This window comes from Acartia tonsa, chromosome 2 (assembly GCF_053477335.1).
Source record: "Acartia tonsa isolate MP-2025a chromosome 2, ASM5347733v1, whole genome shotgun sequence".
In the NCBI taxonomy this organism is placed as follows: Eukaryota; Metazoa; Arthropoda; class Copepoda; order Calanoida; family Acartiidae; genus Acartia; species Acartia tonsa.
Window position 1 is genome coordinate 52,049,750 of NC_137261.1, and position 17,456 is coordinate 52,067,205.

General features: G+C 31.7%; 1 protein-coding gene across 1 annotated transcript in view; it reads left to right on the forward strand.

Annotated features, from left to right (window-relative positions):
* The window catches only part of LOC145312134 (uncharacterized), a 94,946-nt gene that overhangs the window by 64,259 nt on the left and 13,231 nt on the right, over positions 1-17,456 (forward strand). Inside the window, exons 10-12 of the mRNA XM_080151278.1 lie at positions 10,150-10,264; positions 10,982-11,031; positions 15,172-15,242. Coding sequence (XP_080007404.1) covers positions 10,150-10,264; positions 10,982-11,031; positions 15,172-15,242 — 236 coding nt within the window. The remainder of the gene's footprint in view (positions 1-10,149; positions 10,265-10,981; positions 11,032-15,171; positions 15,243-17,456) is intronic.

Genomic DNA, 17,456 nt, shown 5'->3' on the forward strand with positions numbered 1-17,456 from the left:
ATCAGACCAAATTGTTTAGTGATTGATCAGTAATTTACCACAAAAATGCACAATTAGATAAGCAATTAACCTTTTAGTGCTTACTTACACAGTGAGAGATTACTAGGGAAATATTAAGATGAAATAGATTGAACAAAAAATTACAAATATATACAATTGAATTAATTAATAAACGACTTTCTTAAAATAATTTTGATTACTCATTTGATACACTTTTAAAAGTATTTTTTTAAATAAACAAAACATCTTTTATAAAAGGCTCTTTGTATGTTTTGTTTATTTAATTAAGAATATACAACAATGTTTAAATTATATATAAAATCTATGCTTTTTTCATAATTGACATAATTTTAAAATAGTATGGTACATTTCTATTATGTCGATGTTAAAAAAGTAATGGAAGATTACAGAAACATAGATATTAAAAATGTAAACCATGATTCTAGTTTCGCCTCTATTGAAAGTGGAATCTTACATTTCAAAAATCGTATCGGCGTTGAAGATATCTTCACCAAGAGAGGCAAAAGTGGAATCTTACATTTCAAAAATCGTATCGGTGTTGAAGATATCTTCACCAAGAGAGGGGAAAGTGGAAGGGTAGATTACAGTTTTAGAGGGTCCAAACCATAATCATAGATTATGTTTCTGCTTCTATAAAAATGGATTCAACTCCCTAACTGTTCTAATCATTTGTTGACAATAATCAAGAAGAAACAAAGTAAACAAAATTAATTTTCATGAAAACTTTTTTTAAAAAATGAAAATCGAAAAATGTTCTTTTCTCTACAGACATACAGGCTAGCACATATTGAACGGGTCATTTACTAAGTATATTTGCGATTACTTTTATTTAATGAAATCTTCCAATTTTTAACATGTACAAAACGGCCTGCTTAATTGCTTCAAGATCCATGTCAGATCTATATAGGAAATAAATGTCTATAAACGAGCTCAAGTTTTCCAAGGAATATATGATTAAAACTCATAGTGCTCCAATAATCGATAATAAACTCTCATTGCCCAGAACGATAAGACCCATTATTTTACTTTATTAAAAATAAATTCATTTTTTTCATTTCATGTTGCTATTTACCTTATATTGATGTATTTAATTTCTAATCATAAAAAAGAAAATTTAAATTTATAATATGATAAATTTAAGAAAACTATGTTTTAAAAGAATTTGATTGTGGCGACATTTTGTGTGTTCAAATATTAAACTAAAATTGTAATCATCATCATTAACCCTTTGGTGATGGTAATGTAAAGAAAAAAATATAATTTAAAAAAATCTTTTAAAAATCAATTAAATTATTAAATATTTACTTTCTTTTAGATAGTAATGCCGGGTGAGGAAAATAGATTTATTGAGAAATATATATGCATATAGAAAACTAGCCAATAGGGAGATAATTATATCGAGCCAACTCTAGTCTCAAATAACGCCTATCTCAGAAAACGCCTATCTCAAAAAACGCCCATCTCAGAAAACGCCTATCTCAAAAAACGCCTTTTACATAAAATGCCCACTACATTTTTAAAAAATAAAGCCTAATTTATAACTAGTATTTAATAGAATAATAAAATACCAATTCAACCAGTCAATAAACTATGTACAAAAATGGATAAAATGGTAAACTAAAGAGAAGCTTCTATATTAAGAGAATAGGGATAGTTTGAATAAATGGAAAATGGGGGATGGGAGAAAATTATTGGAGGGAGAACTCATTAGAGGTAAGGGTTTAATTATTGAAGCTTATTGAAAAGTAAATCATTTTTGAATCTGATAAAAAAAAGAAGGAAATTAGGAATAAGACATTAAAAATGTAAAATTGCTTTATAATTTATAATAATTATTCTAAACTAATTTTTTATTTTGAGGAACAGCTATATAATTCCGATAATTTTAAAGCATATCATACTCAATAAATATTTTGTATATTATTTGTGTATGTTAATTATTATATAACATGAATCTAAAATTTCTTTTAAGCATAATATAAACTAGAACAAAATTGTGTGGTCAAATAATAATAATAATAATTCACTAGGTAAAAGTTTTTGTTATTCAATTGTGATCAATTTTCAAAAAGCAAACCTTTAGTATGTTATTGCTCAAAATGATTAAAAAAATAAAAAGTGCCTAAGGAATGTACAAGAGTGACATTATATTCACAATACCTTCTTAGACTTACATGTTTCACTAAAAGATAATTCTAAAAAATGTAGTAGGCATTTTATGAAAAAGGCATTTTTTGAGATAGGCGTTTATTGAGATGGGCGTTTTTTGAGATAGGCGTTTTCTGAGATGGGCGTTTTTTGAGATAGGCGTTTTCTGAGATGGGCGTTTTTTGAGATAGGCGTTTTCTGAGATAGGCGTTTTTTGAGTATAGCCATATTGAACGTCTATAAATACTTTTTTTATAAATTCATACATTCTACCACTTCGCCAGATAGATATCCAATTTATTTATGGAACGAGTGGAAATTATTTCCTAGTGCTTTAAGCCCAAGATATTGAGAATCCGATGGAAAATGGCAACGATTCGCAAAATTTCATTTAGACAGACACTCATATATCCCTTAACTTAGAAATAAGGGGTATAGTCCCTTTCGTGGCAACGCACCTTAAGGGGCGATTCACAGTAGCTTTTCACAGCACAGTAGCTTCTTTCCTATTTCTAGCCCCTGCGGGGGGCTCTAATCCTGCGGGGCCAATTGCCTAACCCTGTGGGCCATACGAAAGCATTTAGTAATTTGAATCTGTGGGAAAGCAAAACTTTAGCTAATAACAAAAAGACAGTTACCATTATTGATTATAACAGGATGTCTAAATGTCTCAATGTTTATAATTTGATGAAATTAAAAGTTTCTTTGTTAAAAGTAAACTTGTAAGTTTTCTAAAAGTTTGAAACTATAGGAATAATGTTTTTTTTGTATTGCACAATATACACTACGATTTGTAGAACAATATACACTACGATATGTATAATAGAACTCATGAAATACTCGCACAAAGTGAAATATAAGTTACTAAATGTTTTGTGGCACTGCTGCCATAATAGTTTTATAAAAAATATCACAATCATAAAATAAAAGTGTTAGACCGAACTTATAGGACCATAAAAAGTTTATAAATATTTGGGGTGAGGATAGCTCCAACCTCCTTCTCCTAGAAAATATCCCATACCCCCCCCCCCCCCAAAAAAAAAAAAGCTTTTTCCGTTAAAACGGGGTTTTAACTTCCCTCTTAAGGGGCATAGCCGCAAGTAGTAGATAAAGCATTCAAAATGATATCTTATATTTATTCCTATATCCCTAGCGAAGCCCTCTTTATCCGTATAAGTATTCTTTTACTGATGCTTTAAATCCTTCGCCCACATGAACAATGTATTTTTTACTAGTATTTTCTTTGAATCTAAAATGATTCTTATGCTTATGTATCCCCTTATCCCTGATGAAGCCCTCTTTATCCGGATAAGTAGTTTCTTTTACTTATCCCTTTATTCCTGATGAAGCCCTCTTTATCCAGATAAGTAGTTTCTTTTACTTATCCCTTTATCCCTGATGAAGCCCTCTTTATCCAGATAAGTAGTTTCTTTTACTTATCCCTTTATCCCTGATGAAGCCCTCTTTATCCGGATAAGTTATCTGTTTTACTTATTCTTTTATCCCTGTTGAAGCCCTCTTTATCCGGATAAGTAGTATCTTTTACTTATCCCTGGTGAAGCCATCTTTATCCTGAGTAGTAATCCCTTTTACTTAAACCTTTATCCCTGTTTAGGCCCCCTTTATAGGGAAAAATATTCTTTTTACTTATCTTCTTTTTCGCCCACATAAACAATGAAAATTGTATTTTTTACCAATATTTTCTTTGAATCTAAAAGGATTCCTATATTTAAGTATCCTTTTATCCCTGTCGAAGGCCCTCTTTATCCGGATAAGTAGTTTCTTTTCCTGATCCCTTTAACCCTAATGAAGCCCTCTTTATCCGGATAAATAGTCTCTTTTACTTATCCCTTTAACCCTGATGAAGCAATCTTTATCCGGATAAGTAGTTTCTTTTCCTTATCCCTTTATCCCTGATGAAGCCCTTTTTATCCGGAAAAGTAGTTTCTTTTCCTTATTCCTTTAACCCTGATAAAGCCCTCTTTATCCGGATAAGTAGTCTCTTTTACTTATCCCTTTATATCTGTAGAAGAACTCTTTATCTGGGAAAGTAGTCTCTTTTACTTATTACTTTTTCCCTGATGAAGCCCTCTTTATCCGGACAAGCAGTCTCTTACTTATCCCTTTATCCCTGGTGAATCCCTATTTATCAGGATAAAAAGTCTTTAATAATTTATTCCGTTATATCGAGTAAGCTTTCTTTATCCGGACAAGTATTCTCTTTTATTATCTTTTTATTCCTGATGAAGCCTCCTTTATCCGGATAAGTAGACTCTTTTACTGATGCTTGGAATCCTTCGCCCACATAAACATGAATCTTTATGAAGATACAGGCTTTACATGCCCAGCTACTACTTTCTATGGGTTAAATTTTGTTTGTTTTTTTTGCTTTACTTTGCTTTGATAAAGATTTTTTATCTGGAAATGTAGCAATTTTAAGGTGGGAAGTGAAATTTTACTTCGCACACCCCCTTGGCTAATTCTTGTGCTTGCCACTGTATAAATTATAGATAGATTTCGTTGTGTCTTTTTAATTAAGTGCTTGAGGAGTGGTGTTTTAACTTTTTATACAATAAAAAATTGTTTCATGGGTTTGTGGGAATGATATAAAACACCCCCCCCCCCCCCCCCCCCCTTCAAGCCAATAGAGGTAGGGGGAAGAGATAGGGTTCAGCCAAAATCATGTAATGTTTTTACTTTTAAAATCTGTATAGAAAATCAAAATGCTCTTCCCCCTATAAACCAAATTCGCCTTCCCCTCCTCCCAACCCTCCGGGATTGCTTTTTTCCACATAGCGCAAATTCTTACATTTGGTTTGGTTGATTTAAATCCAAACCTTTAAAACTGTCATCTTTGTTCGGTTTTTTTGCATATTATATGGTGCAGCGATTCTTCTTCAAGCTTTGCAAAGTTACTTCCTTTTCCTGTTAAAAAATATACCAGTTTTAAACATTATAAATGCATTTATTTAATATGTACAGATAATTTGTAATGTAATTCATGTATAAAAGATATTACAACAGGATGAAGGGTTTATTAAGTATCGATTTTGTAGAGTATATGTATTCTTTTGAGTTTAAAAATTTAATCAAGGTTTACTTTCTATAATGTACGTACAAAACAAAGACATTTCTACATTTTTCAATATATCAATTCAACTTTTAAAAAAAAATCATTAAGTTTATTGGTCTTGTACTGTTTAAATTTGTGTACATACTCGGTCTCCTGAGTGTCTCTTATCTAAAAGGAACCTTTATTTAAGCAAAGCTTTTGGTTGGTTGATTTGCAATTTATTAAATAGCTATCATCATAAAAATTCCGATACATTAAAAGGATTAAAGTTTGAAAACTGATATTTATCTAAAGTCCCAAAAGTTTTAAAGCGAGCGAATAACATATTTAACGCGTTTCTAAATCTTTATTAGACCAGTATAATTTACAAATTCAATGTTCCTTCTTTATTATATCTAGATTTCTTTTAGATTCTTAGTGTTTTTTTTAAAATCAATACATATAATAGGTTTATTACTCTTGACGAACTATCAGACAAAATAATCCATAGAAAGGAATTTCCAGGAAGATTATTTTTTAGTTTCTTAATAGTTCAATAATACAAGCGACATTGTACATTCTTTAACCAATAATATGGCCGGTTTGTTCCTGAATTGTTTCTTATTAGTCCAATTAACTGATTGGGTATCTAGGCCAACTATATTTATTAGATACACATATACATAAGATCCAATAACATAAATAGGATTGGAAAAATAGTTTCATCTAAAGACTTTAAATATGCATGTGTGTGTTTGGTTTATGTGTGTGTGTGTGTGTGTGTGGGTATGGGTGCGTGTGTGTGTGGTTGGGTGCGTGTGTATGAAATACGTATGCAATCAGAAATAAAGGAAACTTCTTGATTTTTTTAACTTTCACAGGAGGGACAGAAATTACATTATTATATTAAAGCCCTCCTTCCCTTTCTTTTTCTCCTTTTCTCTCTGTATATTTAACTGGTTGATTTGCCCCTTGCCTCTAGTGAAGGGCGAGTGATATCTGGAAAAATGCCTGAAACCATACCATGTCATTTATAAGGCATTCCTCGAAAGTAGAACCCAATGGAACCAGCCGTTTCCTAGATATCTAGCTTCAGACAGAAAAAAACCTTACTACTTTTTATGATACTAGCGGCTACGCCCCTAGAAGCCTCTAGGGGCACTTAAGATAGGAAGGGAAAAAGTCGACCTCGTCCCATTTTAAATTTAAGTTTTAAAATGGGACGAAACCCTCCCCAAAATAGTTTAAAACCTTCCCAGGACCTATAAGAAGCTTCACTATAAAGGAGAACAATATTCGTTCAGCGGTTATCGAGATCCTTCGGGACAGATAAAAAACGCTTACTACTTTATAAACCCAGAACCACTTCATTATGCAATCTACATTTTCCTGGATATTTTGTCTACGGTAGTCCATAAGTGTACAGGTTTACAGTACATTGTTTCTATTTGTTAAAGCAACACATATGATAAAAGAAAAAGATTCTTTTTAAAGTAAAATGCTTATATTTCAATCAAAATCTATATTTTTGTATTTTTTACCGATCCACTTCATTATGCAAATCAAAAGAAAATCATTGGGAAAACGTTTGTTTTGCACTTTTCTCCACTTTTAAAAAATGATTCTGATAAAATAACAATTTTTTAAGGGATTTATGCATTAATTATAATGAAAAACAGTTTAAGGTAGATTTTAATGATTTTTCTAAATAAGAAATAATTGCAAAAAAGAAATTCTATCCCTATCACTTTAGAGGACAGCTGCAGACCCCCAGTCTTATGGATGAAGCTAAATACATGTTAAAGATAAAAATTACCCTGAAAAGTATACAAAAATGTTTTTTGATGTGTTAAAAAAATCCATTTTAAAATCTTGATTTTGAGGATGATGGCCTTTAAGATGCTCTTACTGGTGGTGAAGGTGAGCAAAATGTTATCTAAGTACATGACCATTACAACAACTTGTCTATTAACCTATGTACCGATTTTTGTAGTCATAGCAGCCTCCAGTGGAGCCTCTCGACATGAAATATAACCATTATCTAAAAACTACATTATTTACTTTATGAATTTTAGTAATTAAATTTGCAATTTTTTTCTTTTTTAATATTGCTTGGCTGGAGGCTGCTATGACTACAAAAATTGGACCATAGTTCAATATATAAGTTTTCTTCATGGGCATGCACTTTGATAACATTTAGCTCACCATCACCACCAGTAAGAGCATCTTAAAGGCCATCATCCTCAAAATCAAGATTTTAAAATGGATTTTTGTAACACATCAAAAAACATTTTTGTATACTTTTCAGGCTAATTTTTATTTTTAACATGTATTTAGCTTCATCCATAAGACTGGGGGTCGGCAGCTGTCATCTAAAGTGATAGGGATAGAATTTCTTTTTTTCAATTATTTCTTATTTAGAAAAATCTTTAAAATCTACCTTAAACTGTTTTTCATTATAATTAATGCATAAATCCCTTAAAAAATTGTTATTTTATCAGAATTAATTTTAAAAAGTGGAGAAAGGGGCAAAACAAACGTTTTTTCCTTGATTTTCTTTTGATTTGCATAATGAAGTGGATCGGTAAAAAATACAATAATTTAGATTTTGATTGAAATATAAGCATTTTACTTTAAACAGAATCGTTTTCTTTTATCATACGTGTTGCTTTAACAAATAGAAACAATGTACTGTAAAGCTGGACACTTATGGTCTACCGTAGACAAAATATCCAGGAAAATGTAGATTGCATAATGAAGTGGTTCTGGGTTTATAATAGGATGATAAATGTTATTCATTCAGGATTAATGTAGATTTAAAATATTTACATCTACGCATCTATGACCGTTTTCAGTCTTGCTTCAGGATAGCAGTTTCATGTATTTCTATTATTATCCAAGTTATTTTAAACTTTCACTGCTTTGCTACTTACGGACAGAATTATCCTTTCTTCTTTGGTACCTTTTTAAGAACACGTAGCGGTGCGCATTCGCTCGTCGTCGGGGAGATGGCTCGAATCTTAGAGCAAACCACGTCATAACTAAAGACGTTAAAAGTTGTACCTATTTGCTTCATTGTCAGATGCGTAACATTAATAGTAAGAAAATGGAGAATGTCTTCACCCAAAACAGGCGCAAAACCACGCAGACAAAGGTCGTGCAATCAAAGGATTAGTTGTTTGCTCTAGTTGGTATGTCAGTTCTTTAGATCCTACTATTTAGGTCTGACCTCAAGTTGTTAAAAACCGTCCCCAGATTTAAAATTATTTGATTACACTTCCCTCCATCCGTGACATGCAGGGAGCATAAAATCCCTTGCATAACAATAAAATCCCTTTAACCACAGGGATAATAATGGATAAGACAATGGACGATTAATTATTTTACATCCCAAAAACAACACTACCCCCTAAATTATAACCATTGGTCAAAAAAAATTTATACTTAAATATGAACTAGCAAATCAAGACGTTTGGATTAAAGTATCCAAAGTTTTTAAGTCAACGAATTAGAGAACATTGGGCACCGGTATAATTTACAGTCCAATGTCCCCCTCCCTCATTCCTGTTTTAACCTAAGAGTGACATAAACATAGATTTGAATAAAACCATTCAAATTTAGGATTACTGACTGAGACTAAGTAGACCAAATATGTACGCCAGTTAAAAAAGTACAAGAGCAAAAAATATAAAAATCTGTTTGTTTAGTACATTTTACCCTAGCCTCTAGGGGCTTTGCCCCAAGAGATGATCAAAAAAAAATTAAGGTGAAATTCGTAAAAGGACCAAGGAAATCTTCTGCAAAAAAAAAGAATTAAGGAAATCTTCTGCAAAAAAAAAGCACCAAGGAAATCTTCTGCAAAAAAAAAAAATAAAGGACCAAGGAAATCTTCTGCAAAAAAAGAAATAAAAATAAAGGACCAAGGAAATCTTCTGAAGAAAAAAAAATAAGGGGGGGATTTTTTGTTTTTTTTTGGGGGGGGTGTCCCACCCCCCAAGAAAATAGCCTAAAACCCCCACAGGACCAGTAGGTATATACCCTGAAGAGTAGAATCCAGTCGGTTCAGTGGTTACCGAGATCTTAAGCTTCAGACGGACAGACGGACGGACGGACAGACGGACAGACATCATTCTACTTTGAATTATAGATAAGGTCTTAACACAATCCTAGCCAATTGACATCAATGAGAAGAGAAAGACCTGTCAAACATCAATAACTAAAAATATTCATGTCTTAATGTTTGAGAGGCCTTTTTATGTCGAATTGTCAGGGATTGAGAAACCTTGTTAAGGTGTCTATAGAAAGGTCTTTACAGGCCCCATCAAAAACACTGAACTCTCCAAGTACTTAAGGCGAGTTAAATTGTGAGCGATTGTTTTTTTTTTCTCAAAACCCTTTAAAAATATTTCTAAATATTTATAAAACCATTGTATAAAATCTGACATATAATTAGCTATCATCAATTTCAAGGGCATATAGGAGAAACATTTCTTCAATTTATTCCAAGATTTTCCTTTTTTTCTGAAATGATTGATTTTATACTTTTATGAAGATATAAAAAAATAAAATTTTTAAATGAGGGCTAATCCTTTTTCTAGAATAATGATTTCTGGGAAAACAAGGTACAATTTCTTAAGCAAATATCTAAAAAATCAGATCCTAAAAATGTAAGTTCATCCTTAAACAGTATCTTTCTTAGAGTTTTGCTTTTATACATGTTCTCAACCTTATTTTCGAAATAAATTGGGGGCGCTGCCATTTTTACAACCAGCCGAAATTCACTGTATTACTGGTTTTCATGATTAAAGTAACTGTCATAAACACTAGCTAATTTTATATCCAATTTTGTCAAGAATACATATATTTTATGCCAAATGTACACCTACTTTAACCAATTCAGACAAATTCAAATTTATTTATATGTTTAGCTGGAACTGGATGTCTGCAGTACTTTACTGGAGTGAGTGGCAACTTCTTCTCATTCAACTACAATGATGGTACTGGCCTCCAACTTTCTGATACAGACTACACAATATGTGTCAGGTATACAACTTTTAGTTGGTTTTCTAAATTCAAAATTCAAAATTGGCAAGGTGAAGGAGTAATGTCATTGGTTTATATTAGTGGCAAATCAAACAATAACATGACCTTTAATCAAATACCATCGTATTATTGGGCGTATTTTAAGTATTGGACATGTTATTGGGCCATTGTAGTATGAATCAACCAATTATATGTTTCCATATTAAATACATCCAATACTGTTCTTGTATTTTGACTGTATGACATGTGATTGGTTGATTTATCACTTCAATGACCCAATCACATGTTTCCTTGTCAAATCAATCCTATAATGCGCTTGTTTTTCAACAAGAAGGCATGTGATTGGTTGATTTATCACTACAATGAGCCAATCACATGTGAACTTGTAAGATACATCCAATAATGCACTTGTTTTTTTGACAGAAAGGCATATGATTGGTTGATTTATCACTACAATGGCCCAATCAAATGTCCAATACTCAAAATACAACCAATAATACGATGGTATTTGATTAAAGGTCATGTTATTGTTTGTATTGATACTAAATCAACCAATCACATGTGTCCTTGTTAAATTTCATTTTACTATTTATCTACTCTATAAGTCAGTTTGTCTGTTTGTCCAACCCTAATTTGCTTCACTTCTCAAAGGTTGTCATCCTTGTTTTGATATTAATTATATTTAAAAGTTAGTTTGACCTTAAACTTTTCTTTCAGGATGGAGAGAAATTTTTGTGGAATTCAATACACAGCTTGTCCTGATGCAGGTATACCCTTACATTTCCCTGGAACAAGGGATGGTATACCCTTATATTTTCCAGAGAAAAGAGATTAATTTTACAGCTAATCTATAATAATTACCAGAAACTACATATTTTTCCTTTAAACATATAAATTTACTTTTGGAGAATTGATTCCTTGAATAATAAAGCATAATGTTATAAGTGGGTCATCTCTACAATTAATTCTTAAAATGTAAGCATATGTTCTAATATTTTCAGGGACAATGATTGCTAAATATATATTTTTTTAATTCGAGTATTTAACATTTCCCAAGAGAATTAAAGACATTTTACTTTATAAAAATGTTATTGATCCTTGGAGTCTCAAATAATTTAGATTTAAACACGTCACATTATTTGGCAAATCTTCAGAATAGACTATTTATGTAATTCTAAAACATTACTTACTTTAGGATCAACCTTTTTACTTTATTTTTCATTCTAGCGGCTACTCCCAGCCTTAGAGACTTCTAGAATCACTTGACAGATTAGGGTAAAAAAGAGCAGGAGATTGACCTCAACTTTCATTTTAGCTTTAAAAAAAATTGGGGGCATGGATTTTTTCGAAGGGTGGAAATACCATCATTTAAATAAATATAAATCTTTTTAGGCTTAAAAAAGCTACATTATAAATAAGAACCATTCCGGTTCAGTTGTAAAAGTGCTCTTAAGCTACACAGACAGATGGACATATTTTTACTTTTATATACGAAAGATATAAAAAGGCTAACAAACAAAATTGTCTACTTTGACAGATGGAAGGACCGATTTGTAAAGTAGCTGGCACTGCTATAAATTTATTAATCATCCGTTGTCCCTGAATTAGAATTATAAACAGGATTACCATAACTTTCAAGTCCAGTCTGCACAGTCATCAGGGGGACATAAGATCATAAAATACACAAGTTTGTTCCAAAACTTTGGGTACTTTTCTCACAATTTAATTGGTTTAGGTCCAAACTAGTGTGTCTAAAATGTTAATTTCTTTATTTTGATCTACAGAAGGAATAATTTTGATTATTGGGGATGTATGTAAATTTATCGTTCATTGTCTTATCCCTTAAGATCCCTGACAGAGACATGAATTAAGATTAAATCTAGATAAAAGGATTAGAAATTGATTCACTCCAAATCATGTTAAACAAAAGTACCCCTTTTGTAGATTAATAGTTGGAATAGTTTGATCACTGAAAGTTTTTCAGAAGTATGTAAGAAAGGGTTAATCAAGGGTTTAGACCAACGAATGTGAGAATTTGTTATAAAAGCTTGATTCATAAATCATCTGAAAAAGTTATAGGGAGGCTTTGAGATTGGTTTTTAATTTATACTTATAAGTACTTTCCTACATTCGTTGGATTAAAAACATTGGGAACTCCTATTAAATATTGATTGGTTGGTATAAACTATAATATACATTTTTAAAAATTCATCATTAAGAAAATTATTTAAATTGATTTTGATTGAGTATTTCTATTTGAATTAATAGGATTAACTTCAACTTTATTCAGCTAGATAATCTTTCTATAAAAACATTTTCTGTCTTCTATGATTAGGGCAAAAGTTCAGAGGTGGATTCCTAAAAAAAATTTGCTCCACTAATCGCTTAGTGGGGCAAAATTGTTTTCGTGAAAAAACCTCCAAAATCACATAAAAAATCTACAAAAATTAAATAAAATCTTAAGTCATAACCCTTCTATGATTTTGTTTATTTTTTGTAGATTTTTAATGTGATTTTGGTGGATTTATCACGAAAACAATTTTACCTCACTAAGCGATTAGTGGGGCAAACTTTTTTTAAGAATCCACCTCAGTTTTCAAACAGAGATGGCAACATCCATAAAGGCGAAGTATGCAGGAAGGGGACAGTGGGCTGTTTATTACACTAGTCCACAAAGTTTTTGAGAACGTTTTCTTATTAGTTGGCTTAACAACTTTATTGAAATTTAGTTGGTTGATTCATTAATGATTCATTACTTTTGTGTATCATCATTTTGGATGTACAATGTACATCATTTTATCAGCCATTGTCTTATCCCTTTATATCCCTGCCAAGTGTGTATGGATAATTTAATACTTAATGATAGAGTTGCCTCGCTTATTACATTGAGCCTAATTCTCCGAGGAATCAATATTTCAGGAACAAAGTCAATAGGACCTTTATATCGTGTATCAAATGTAATTAAACAAGCTAATATATCATATTTTAAACAGACAAAAAAGAATTTCGTTTCATGCTTATTGAGTTACTACGTTTTCTGAATTGTACCTTACTGTCACAGGAATCATGATGGAAACTTTTAAATCAATAGGACAATCCTAGCATAAGAGCTACTCGTTACTTATGGACGGTCGTAGACGGGGTGACCCTAAATGTAGAAAGCTTTGCCTTTTAAAAGTAGCATTTTGCACAGATTAAAAGTTTACACATTCACATCTCATTTCCTTTTCCTTAATCTAAAGGTAATATACAGAGAGAGGACATTGGACGGTAAATATAAACTGGTACCCAAAGTTATATATCCATGCTATCTGTTTTGTTAGCTTTAAACTTTGGGTATTTTTAGAATTTTCATATGTTGGTTCTAAATAAGCAATGTTCAAACTTTTTAACCAATAGGAAGGGGTAATTGTGTGTATCAGCATTTTGGATTTACATAAATATATCTTCAATTGCCTTATCCCTTAAGATCCCTGCGAGATATAAGGTTTATCAAGTTTTTGCAGGTTTATAATTGTAACACCTTGCCAAATAGCTTTATCAAATATACCAAAAAAAAATCAAGGTTTTAGGACTTAACAAGAATAATTACAGTCATAAGTAGCTAAGCAAGGAATGGACAAACGGCTAAAGTGAGGTTTGGGGTAGGTATTCAATTGTTCAACAAAGAAAAGAAAAAGAGAGAACATGCAAGATCATGAAACATTTAAAAATAGATTTTATGTCGTGTAAAGCATAACCAACAGACAGACGGACAAAATGATTTGAAGATTAGAGGTCAAAGTCAAAATAATCTTCACAGAAAATTCCAGCTGCAAGTCTTAAAAAGCAGACGTTAAAACATACGGACTAACTGATGGACAGAAAACGAATTATAGAGTAAGCTTTGCAACTAAAATAAGATTACCAAGAAATTTTTTTTTTTAATATAGAAACTTTTTAGTTTGGGGTTATTTTATACTACCAATCTTTTTTCCATGTGATCAGGGATCTTGATGGACTATAAATTGATGTACACACCCAATAACATAGCACAAAATTACAAAACTTTGGGGGCCAGTATTATTTACATTCTTATGGCCCCTCCCTCCCTGCATGATATAAACAGAGAAAGAAAGACATTAAAGTTATTGGTCGAAAAGTAGGCCACTGCTAGTTTGTTCAACCCTATCAAAATAGAATTTATAGAAAATAAGTAAATGAATGAAAGCACTTGAGTATATGAGTTACAGACCAACGTTTCCTTCCTCCCTGCATTATATAAACAATAAGAAAGGCTGGATTTGAGGCTAAACTATTTTACGAGGCACAATTGTAATAAATGGCGCAGAAAGAACAATTGGTGGTTTCCCTTAAATTGTCTAGTTTTACAAAGAACCTACCTGCCACCCATTTTTTATTATGAGTGGGGTGGGGGGTAGTTTATCTGTTTTTTTATGTTTTTTTTACTTTAGTCTAATAATGCTAGTCAAACCCTTGGTTGGGCGTAGGAATTTTTTTTAAAAAATAAGGGGGGGGAGGTTGCTGTACTTCCTAGGAACTTTAAGTAAAATCACCTAACAATTACGCAACTTCATTCATTCTAGATTAAAATATTTCCTTTTCAAATGGATTTAAATTAAAAATAAAGAAGTACAAAAGATAATTGAGGATAAATAAAACAGAAAATCCAGAAACCTTTTATTATCAATATATAACTTTCTTTTGTAGCATAACCGATAGACTGACGGACCAACTTTATACTGGATGCTCTTTAGCAAAAGGTATCTTAATAAACAAACAAATAGTAGTTCATTTAAAATAGCGGTCAAAATTACATTTTACTTGTACGGACGGACGGCTATCAAAGAGAATTATAGTTTAGATTCACTACTGATAAACATTAATTATAATCTATTTATTTACAGCTAATAATCCACCTCAGTCTTTCTCTATAACTGGAGGTACCCCACGGCTTGGCAGCCTTGTTGGAACACAGGTATACTTTTACAATAACATTTTGTATCTGTCTATCTGTAATAAACTCCCGACGACGAGCGTATGTGCTACGTTTGAAGTTACTGTCGCTGGTTTCTTTTAACAAACAATATCGATTAGAACATTGTCACAATAAAAAATTTCTTGGCTGGTAAGATTTTGTGATTTTCTAGGCATTTTACATTTTCTTTAAATCAATTATTTTCTTATTTCTAAAGTCTAATATTCCTTTTGTAAACTTTTATTACTTTGCTGCTTGTAGACATATTTGAGTTATATGGGGGGGGGGGGGGGGAAATTCTACCCTCAAACATCTATTTTAGGTTTTAAGAGAAATCTATTGGGGACATTGTTTTCTAAGGAGTATTTATCTTGAAATTAGAGGTATCCTCCCCCAAAACAGTTATAAACCTTCGTTGAATGTCTTAACTCTAAAGGAGAACCATATCAGTACAGCCTTTTTCGAGATATTTCAGTACACGCACACAGAAAAACATACACATAGACATCCTGTTACATTTATATAAGAATGTTGACAGCCAATACAGGAAATTATATAAAACTTTTACTTCTCAATCAATTATTGATTTTCAATGGTATAGAATAGAAATATGACAGACACAAGCGTGTAGAAGTGGGTGATGGTAGCGGGTGTATTCACCTCCCTGACAAAATTAAATTAATTTCCTACACCTCTCTACACCCCTTCCCCCTTGACATATGTCTACACCACCCTTAAAGACCCAGCTAAAACATTCAAGGGGAAGTGGGAAGGGGGGGGGGTCAAGTTAAAAAAAATACCAACCTCTTAAAACAATAGCATCAAACATACCAATACAAAGCTTTCCCAAAAAAAAAAAAAAAGATTTTATCTTCATTTAGGAGGGGTGTCAAATATATTTGTTACACCCCTTATCCCCCCCTCCTCTATCCAAACCCTATGCACGCCACGGCGTAAGATGTCAACATCAAACATTTTACAAATACAGGGCGTTATTTCGAATTTAAGAAAAATATTGTCAAATTTTACCATGGTTCTTCACGGATAAGAATTATATACAAAAATTGATATAAAAAACTACCCTTCTGGAGACTTATTTGTGGGACTACATCCCACTCTTATTTTCAATTTTTTCATTATTAGGGGGTTTATAGGCTCAACAAGGCACTTTGAGGGATTTTTCAAGAAAAAGTAATGTCTAATATTACAATGGATCCTGTGGTATAAGAAACTGATGATTATTAGATTACCCCTTATGTTTAACTAGCGGCTACGCTAGAAGCCTCTAGGGACACTTAAGGGGGAAAAGTCGACCTAATCCCATATTAAATTTAAGTTTCAAAAGAATAAAAAAAATATTTTTTTGGAGGAGGGGGGGTGAAGACACCCTCCCCAAAAATAGTTTAAAACCTTCCCAGGACCTATAAGAAGCTTTACTGTAAGGGGGGACAATATCGGTTCAGCGGTTAGCGAGATCCCTCGGGACAGACAAAAAACGCTTACTACTTTATATAATAGGATTAAAATTATTGGTGGAAAATTTTAGACACTGTTAATTTGAACAACCTAGTCAAAATTTGACAAAAGTCGCTAAAGTTTTGAAGCAAATGGATGGATAACGTATTCATAAAACTTTCGGGATTATTAAAATTTACATTTGAAAAATTATAATTGAAACAGCTAAAATTATTGTGGTGATTTGCTAATTTTTTAAACTTTGCAAAAATTCTGGCAATACTTAAATAGATATATATTTTTACTTGGACCTTACCATGTTCTCTAAAAAAGTGTTACAAGCATCGATCTAAAATAACATTTTACCCCTCCCCTCCTCCTGGATGAACAAACTGATCAATAAATGAGTTCCATGTTGGCAAGACCATGTTAGCTGACCATAGAACACCCTGTATATTGTCCCCAATATTTATATTTAATAAGCTTCTCACACATTATGTAAGAAAATCGAATATTATTTTGTACTTTTCTACATTTATATATAAGAATTTTTTGAGAAATTTTTACAACTAACAACTTGCAAGTCGGATATCTTAAAGGACAAGACAAAGGACGATAAATAAATGTACATCCCAATGATGATAGACAAAAGATTAGAAATTTGAACCAATCCATCATGATTTAATAAAAGTACCCAAAGTTTTTAATCAAATTCATTTTAAAACACGTTAGTAGTGTACATTAGGATATATAAGTTGG